This window comes from Aedes aegypti, chromosome 3 (assembly GCF_002204515.2).
Source record: "Aedes aegypti strain LVP_AGWG chromosome 3, AaegL5.0 Primary Assembly, whole genome shotgun sequence".
NCBI lineage: Eukaryota > Metazoa > Arthropoda > Insecta > Diptera > Culicidae > Aedes > Aedes aegypti.
In genome coordinates, this window is record NC_035109.1 from 395,845,767 (window position 1) to 395,854,693 (window position 8,927).

The following is an 8,927-nucleotide window of genomic DNA, read 5'->3' on the forward strand; positions in this document are numbered from 1 at the left end:
GGTAGTATGTAAACGTCAAACACGAACAAAAATGAAGCAAGCGCTGCGGGTGACGGATTGGCCACCTAACATATTTTTGAATCGACCGTTAAAAAGGTGGTCGATGGACAATGATGAGAGTGTGACGTCTGTTTGTCTGTGGAAACGCTGAAGAAATTTCTCGCCGATTTCTTGCAAAAATTTTCTACAGTGGCTCCCGCTGGAACTGACACTTCTTTTCAACTGCGTACTGCGATCAGAAAAAGTTGCTTTCTTGAGAAATTACTTGTCAGCAGCGACAAGCTTGAACCAAAATATGGCCATTACAATAAAATTCTCCGTGTGGGATCATCGGGTGTACCTAATGAGGGTGGTGATTGTTTCGTGCGATGTAAAAATATGGTTCCGATTTTTTGAATTTCTTTCTCTGTACTAAAATCATTTTTGACACTTTTTGACCTAACCTGAAAATATTTTCAAAACATAAACAAAACATTTACGAGATTCACATGTTGTTTATTGTTCCCGTTCTTCTATCGTAATTTATTAAAGTTTCAAGTTGTTTCTCCATTTTTTGCATTTGAAATGGATTTGAAAACGTACAAGTAAGTAGATTTTGCTATTACCGTGATGAATCTCACTACAAAAGCCGTATATTATCAGGAAAATCCACCCGGTCAAATACTACAAGGACTACCTCGAACACAACATCCGACCGGATGGGCGCGAAATTGGCGATCTTCGACCATTGGCCATCAACTTCGATTCGATCAAAACGGCGGATGGGTCTGCCATCGTGAAGATAGGAAACACCACAGTGGTCTGTGGCATTAAAGCTGAACTGGCCCCGCCGAAACCTGTGGAACCGGACACAGGTTACCTGGTGCCAAATATTGAGATATCTCCGCTTTCGTCCCCAAAGTACCGTCCTGGACCGCCAAGCGAAGAGGCTCAAGTGTACAGTTGCTCACTTGCGGATGCAATCCTCAATTCCGGGTGTGTAAATTTGAAGGACCTCTGCATCACCAAGGAACAGCTAGTGTGGGCGCTGTACTGCGATTTGGTGTGTCTGGATCACGATGGGTGCATATTCGACGCCTCGGTGATAGCTTTGGTGGCCGCATTGCACACCCTCCGGCTGCCACCGGTTAAACACAATCCGGACACGGACGAGCGTGAAGTGGACGAGGATGCCGAAAGGATTCCGTTGAAACTGAACTCAATCCCTGTGACGACATCGTTTGCCGTTTTCGGTGGACGGATCATTGCGGATCCCACGGCGGAGGAGGAAGCCCTGGCCACATCCACCATCACGATTACTATTTGTGATTCAACGCTGAGCTATATTAACAAGAGTGGCGGCGATCCGCTGGAACAGGAACTTCTCGACAAATGCATCGAGAACGCGATGAAGCGGGAAAAGTCCGTCAGGGGGTTGATCCGGAAGATGACGAAGAATAAAGCGTGAGATGGTCGATTCGGATGTTGCTTGTGAGTATAGATTTTATTGAAAGAACTATCCTTTCTGCACGGTATGGGGCCTTATATACAGGTTTCTTTTTCGAGTCTTGGTCACGGTCACTTGCCAAGTTCAGGAATTATTCTAAGGATTGCCCCAGAGATGTTTTCTGGGATACTTTCAGGGAACCCTTCAGCAATTCCCCCAACAATTCTCAAAGAAATTTGTCCAGCAATTTCTCAAGGGATGCTTAGAGGAGTAATTTTCAAAAGGATCACTTTGAAATATGCTCGAAAATTTAATCTTTTTTTCTGCTTCTATCGATTTCTCAAGTAATTAAGGCGAAGTAGCCCGTCATTCGTTTTGGCAGCAATGATGGCTTTGCAGTGTGCAATTAGAAAGTGATAAAACTCATTCTTGATTGTTTATATCGACTTGAAAAAGTATCACCTTACGCGCCAAAACACATAAAGTATGCTGATACTTTTTCAGCTGTGTCAGTGCAAAACCAACTGATTTTCTTTGATTCCAAATCGTGAGATGAATTAGCAACAATCATCAACGACTCGTACACATTTCAATGACAGACTACTTCGCCTTAAGAAAATCCACAAGGTTCCAGAACTTGTTCCAAAAGTTCGTCCAGATATTCTAGGAAATTTATTAGGAATCCTTCCAGGAATCACTCATAATTTGATGAAAATATATTCAATAAAGTTCCTTCAGAAGTTTATCTAAGAATTTGGACTCTTAAAAATTTAATTAAGCAATTTGTATTGCTTTAATTTCTCCAATCATTCATGTACCAATTTTTCCAGGGATGTCATCCGATGGTTTTGCAACAATTCTTTCTGGAATAATCTAGGGATTCGACTAATTATTTTATTTAGTTATTCGCCAAAACTTTCTAAAAAGTCCTTGCAAAGATGCTTGCATGAGCCTCCAGGCTGCGTTTTTTTTTCTCCCAAAAGAAGCGGGTCTGCTGTTACAGGGCTGGTAACAGGTCTCTCTTTAGATACTTGATCACTATTTTAATGTAAGTCCCTAAAAAGCCTCTGTTTTAAAAGAAAGTTTTTAAAGTCTCTATTTTCACCGAAATGGTCTCTTTAGGCCCAAGTAAAAATGGTGCAAAAGTCAAAATTGAAAAAGCAGTTTTCTCTTTTTAAATGACCAAATTGAAAAAAAAAATAAAAACACAGCTCTTTTATTTTCCAAATAAAAAGGCTGTGTGTTTTCATTTTTACCAATTTGTTGTTTTAAAAGGAGAAAACTGCTTTTTCAGTTCTGACTTTTGTGCCATTTTGATCTTCTAACGATTCCTAAAAGAGTTGTTCTAAGAAAATCTACATCCAGATTTACGCCATTTTTTCCAGTTGTTTTATGCATTTTAATATGGACTTCTCAACAAATCATTGAAGTAAATCTAATAAGTACCGTCAAACGGGGTGACTTGCAACACATTGTAATTTACAGCTAAATTTCACTATAAAACCCAAATTTCAAAAGAAATTTGTTTCAAATCGGTGCTTCATACGTGTGACTCACAATTCAAGTACCGTAAAACGGGGCGAATAGAAAAAGTGGGGCGAATAGAAACAAAGCGGCCTTTAGTTAAAAATGCGACTATTATGCAATGATAAACTTTAGAAACCTACAGAAATATTTTTTTTCATTAGTTCAATAACAACAGAGTATCGCTAAACTATTTTCAAATTAAGAATTTTGCTACATTTCTCATTAAAAATTTGAGAAGAAAATATTGGAATCTCAATCATTTTTGATAGCTTGAAACATCCGCCATTTTGGCTGATTTCAAAAATGATCTAAAATTGAACTTGGTTTCAAAAATTTTAATTTTTTTCTTCACTAAGTAAATACATGTTGATATTTCTTCAAGATGCAGTTAAAAATGTGTTTATTTTCTCATTGAAATAAAAAAAGTATTGATATTTACTGAACAATGTTTCTATTCGCCCCATTGCGGGGTGAATAGAAACATACAACATTTTCATAAATATTTGTACGATATAATTTTTATTTTTTAACAGCGATTGGGGTCTTAGTAAAGGAAGACGCGACCCATATTTAAGACTAATAAAATTGGATTTTATCCACACGGTTTAAGTTGTACACATTCAAACATGTCGGAAAGTGTTTCTATTCGCCCCATTTTACGGTAACGGCCACGATTAAAGCTGTTATTATAAATATGTTTATACATTAAACATAATTCTTGTAAATGTCTTGAAAACTGATACTTGATAGAGATTCAAAATCGTGACCTGAAAATATGAGATATAATTTACAAAAGTAATACTCTACATGGTGTTTCTGTAACTAATAAGTGATAATATGACAAATTTTATTTTACGAAATTGTAACAATAACTTTTTAATAAAAATCATTTTTATATAAATGTACCTATGCGGGGTGACTTGCAACACTTTATTTCTAAGCAATTTAGAGTTTTATAAAAGTTAAAAAGTGTGTCGTCCGATATATTTTGCTCACGATTTCGCGCGTTTTCGTCGCCGGAGAATTTTTTTTTTTTTTTCCCTGTTTTGGAGCGTCTTGCTGGGTAGTGCTTCGTGAGGCCCAAGCAGGACGGTTCGGTTTTGTGTCGTCCGATATATTTTGCTCACGATTTCGCGCGTTTTCGTCGCCGGAGAATTTTTTTTTTCCCTGTTTTGGAGCGTCTTGCTGGGTAGTGCTTCGTGAGGCCCAAGCAGGACGGTTCGGTTTTGTGTCGTCCGATATATTTTGCTCACGATTTCGCGCGTTTTCGTCGCCGGAGAATTTTTTTTTTCCCTGTTTTGGAGCGTCTTGTTGGGTAGTGCTTCGTGAGGCCCAAGCAGGACAGTTCGGTTTTGCGTCGTCCGTTAGATTTTGCTCACAATTTCACGCGTTTTCGTCGCCGGAGAATTTTTTTTTCCTGTTTTGGAGCGTCTTGCTGGGTAGTGCTTCGTGAGGCCCAAGCAGGACGGTTCGGTTTTGTGTCGTCCGATATATTTTGCTCACGATTTCGCGCCTTTTCGTCGCCGGAGAATTTTTTTTTCCCTGTTTTGAAGCGTCTTGCTGGGTAGTGCTTCGTGAGGCCCAAGCAGGACGGTTCGGTTTTGTGTCGTCCGATATATTTTGCTCACGATTTCGCGCCTTTTCGTCGCCGGAGAATTTTTTTTTTTCCCTGTTTTGAAGCGTCTTGCTGGGTAGTGCTTCGTGAGGCCCAAGCAGGACGGTTCGGTTTTGTGTCGTCCGATATATTTTGCTCACGATTTCGCGCGTTTTCGTCGCCGGAGAATTTTTTTTTCCCTGTTTTGGAGCGTCTTGCTGGGTAGTGCTTCGTGAGGCCCAAGCAGGACGGTTCGGTTTTGTGTCGTCCGATATATTTTGCTCACGATTTCACGCGTTTTCGTCGCCGGAGAATTTTTTTTTTTTCCCTGTTCTGGAGCGTCTTGCTGGGTAGGTATTTGGGAAGGCCCAAGCAAGATGGTTTGTTTTCGGAACGCCAAGAAGTTTTGCTGTCAGTGTCAGTTTTGTGTTCAGTCGAGAATGGATTACCAACTGGTGAGTTCGTTTCATGCTTATGATAACACATTTTTTCTTGAAAGCGTAACTTTTATGTAATATTAAAACAAACTTTGTATGGTTCGTCACTATAAGTGTCGGCATTATGCTATTTTCTTATACAATTTCAATATACATATATTTTTCTCTTTTTGACATTATTAAAAATTATCTTTTGAATTGTTCGACATTGTGAATGTTGACGTATTTTTTAAAACTTCTACCATATCGAGACAAAATGCACAGTAATACTCATATGTCATTTTCAAACAAACTATGTATGGTTCGTCACTACAAGTATCGGCATTATTCCTGTTTCATATAATTTGAAATATATACATGTAATTTTCAGTTTTCGACATTAATAAAAACGTCTTTTGAATTGTTCGACATTATAGATGTTGACCTATTTTTTAAAGCTTCTACCAAAAACTTCTCGAGACAAAAATACAAAACTAACTTTAAATATAAGTCGTATATTTCCCCCTTGTCCATGGATCGCATCACCGACCAGAGGTGACTCCCAGATCTTTTCCTCCCTCACTAATAAACACCCTTCCCGTGGTGATTGTGGAGATGCAGAGGTATTCTCGGTCTCTAGAAGCAACAATCATTACACCTTAACATTCCTTCCCCATCCCAACTGACTGTAAGGACTTGGCCGGCGCCGTTATTGATCAATAATATTAGATCTGCTAAAATTGCACTTCGAGAGTAAGCGGAAACTCCCATCCCTTATTCATTTGGATCGTAGTGCAATTCTTACCAGTTCCGATCAATCACGGAGTAGCAACCATTGACATGTACAGTCAGTCTATGCTATGCTATGCTATGCTAAGCAATTTAGAGTTTTATAAAAGTTAAAAACTTTTGGGTTAGGTCTACTTTATAATTATAAGGGTAATAATTCATTAATGAAATACAAACACTCGTTAAAAATATTATTCAGTTATGATATTGGACCTTGATGATTTAACGCCTCTTTTTCCCATACAAAAATAGCTCAATTATTTTCTTATTAAAAGGTATTCAAAATGCTTCTGTACTAGTTTGAATGCTTTAAACACATGAATAACAATACTTAACAAGTGTGACTAATAAAAAATATCAACATTTTGTTGGCAAAAACTAAATTAGCATTGAGTATTGCAAGTCACCCCGCACAAGGACATTAAAAAAATTTCACCTTTTTGATGACCTTTGATATGATAAAATAATTCGATTCAATCTTCTGTCATGCCATTCTGTGGGCGGGCTGGCCATTCAAACTTCTACGAGGAATTTAGATTTTTAAATGTTCCTCCAAAATTTCTCTGAAAACTTTACCAGCATTTCATCCAACGATTACTTCTGTAGGCCTTCGAAACATTTCTCGAGTAATCACTCAAATTAAATCTATACAAATTGTTTCAAAGTTGGTTCAAAATATGACATCAGTTTCACTACAGCAATTATTTCAGTAATTCATCCAGTGTTGTGAAAAACTCAATTTCTCACAATTCACGCTTGAGATTTTTCATGCGTGAGTTGTCAATCACGCAACTCAGCAATCAAAAAATCATGGATGAGTTGGCTCACATTTTTCACTCATTGTCTCGTATTTCCACAGTTTACACACAAACGGCAATAATTTCTTGTTAGTCTGGTAAAATTATAGTAATCCTTTTTAACGTAAACAACAACATTCGGGTTTCATGAGTTTTGGCCGGGTTTTGCACTGAATCATTTTTTACGGTTTGAGTTGATTGAGTTGATTTTGCATCAAAATCTCAAGCGTGAGATTTGCGTAGCAGATCTCTAATGAGTTTGCTCTCACGGGAGAGCGTATTGATTGACATTTGAGTGCGAGTCTATCAACACTGAATTCATCTGATCATTCCTTCACAAATTTCTTCAGGGAATCCATACGATACTCTTGAAGCAAATCTTCAGGAACTATCTTGGGATCCAACTGATTTATTTTTAAATCCAACGATGAATAATAAAGCTTTCACAAGAATTAAAGATTTTTTACAGAAGTTGCGTAAGATATTATTTTAGAAATACCTCCGGATTCTTTCTCTGATAATTACAGCCGTAGCGTGGCCTCAGATAGCCGTAGCGGTAAACGCGCAGCTATTCAACAAGACCAAGCTGAGGGTCGTGGGTTCGAATCCCACCGGTCGAGGATCTTTTCGGGTTGGAAATTTTCTCGACTTCCCAGGGCATAGAGTATCTTCGTACCTGCCACACGATATACGCATGCTAAAATGGTCATTGGCACAGTAAGCTCTCAGTTAATAACTGTGGAAGTGCTCATAAGAACATAAGCTGAGAAGCAGGCTCTGTCCCAGTGGGGACGTAATGCCAGAAAGAAGAAGCGTGGCCTCACAGCAGGCTTCCCATTAATGCTCCATTTAGTAAGAGCAGATTTTGTTAGATGATTCAGAAGAGCTATGGGTTAAGTTGCTAGGTGATTCCGTAACGAAATTTATTATAGCTTTCTGAAAAATATTCTTTATATAACACAAAAAAGGCGATGATTGGTAAAAAGTATCACTGATACCCCTAGAAGAATTCCAGAATATTGACTATTCGAGTGACAATTAGAAGTTCGGCAGTCAAAACTTCGCCGAAGTTCGGCGTCGGCGTTCTAATTTAGTGCTTCGCCGACGCATAAGGAATGCCTTTGTCGGCGTAGCACTTCGGTAGAATGCCGACGCCGAGCTTCGGCGAACTTTTGTTGGTGATATTTCATTTCTCTTATGAACTTCGGTCTAAAGTTAATCTGAATGCACAATAAATTCTTTAGAGCCTTCATTGGAAAATATTCAAGCTAAATTCTTGAAGGTATCTACTTCGAAGTCCTTAGACGAATCACTCCTGAAGAACTATTTGTAATAATACCTGAAGAAAGCTTTGGGTACAAATGGGTCTGGGTCATTTGGCATAAAGCCATTTGGCATAAGGTAATTTGGCATAGCGCCGTTTGGCATAAAGGACATTTGGCATAACGGTCATTTGGCATAAACAAATTCCATCAAGAACAGGCATATTTTGAAAGAAGGGATCTAATTCTAGTTATGCCAAATGGCTTTATGCCAAATTACTCGCTCCCGGTACAAACACCTTAACATAATTATAATAACATAATAATGAAAAGCTACATAAACTAATATGCGCAATAATTCTAAAAATAATAAAAAAAAAACAATTTTCAGAGATATTCTTTTCTTAGAGAAATATCGAGTCAAATTCTTTGCAAGATCCTCATGAAAATTCTCATCTCCTTGCACCTGTACGGTATCTTGTTGTTTTCTTGATTCCTATTTGGTGACATTCTAATCTCTTTTATTGTTGTTTATAATTATTTGAAAAATGAGGTCCCTTAAAGTTTATTTAGTCGCAAACAGTCGTGAACCACAAAATTTAAGTGATCGATGTTGGCGCAATCTAAAAAAACAATGACTAAACGGTACAAGGTAGCGCTCATAAAAACAATCATAATTTTACAGTAGATCTCGAGTTTGTTGAAAAACAGGCTCCTCCTAAATTTCTTACTTTTTAAATACATTAACTTCAAACAACACTTAAAACAAATGGGAAAAATGTAACTCCGAATAAGCTTATTCATTAAAATAAAGTATGTTTCCCAGTCACGTTTTTCTAATTTATTTTTAAGCTCTGTCAAAAACATCTTCTACAGTACCATTATTTGCTTACGTTGTTTCGTAATTATGTATCGAAACATTTAAAATAATAAAAATAGAGATCCTCAAAAATCAACTCTTTTGGTTTTTTGCATTTACTCTTAAATGCTAGTTGACCCCCTGTCCTTCGGTTCAGAAAGGGGTGTGGGCGCGTTCTGCCAACTCGGTCGAGGCAGATTTCTTGTGTGAACAAGTTACAACATGGACATTCTAAAGTGCCAGAATTTATATTAAAT

General features: G+C 37.8%; 1 protein-coding gene across 1 annotated transcript; it reads left to right on the forward strand.

Annotated features, from left to right (window-relative positions):
- Nucleotides 1-449: 449 nt before the first annotated feature.
- On the forward strand, nucleotides 450-1,462 carry LOC5565415 (exosome complex component RRP43). The gene is made up of 2 exons (XM_001649718.2): nucleotides 450-584; nucleotides 643-1,462. The coding sequence occupies exons 1-2, from the start codon at nucleotides 565-567 to the stop codon at nucleotides 1,445-1,447; spliced, it is 825 nt and encodes a 274-aa protein (XP_001649768.1). The 5' UTR covers nucleotides 450-564; the 3' UTR covers nucleotides 1,448-1,462.
- Nucleotides 1,463-8,927: the final 7,465 nt, after the last annotated feature.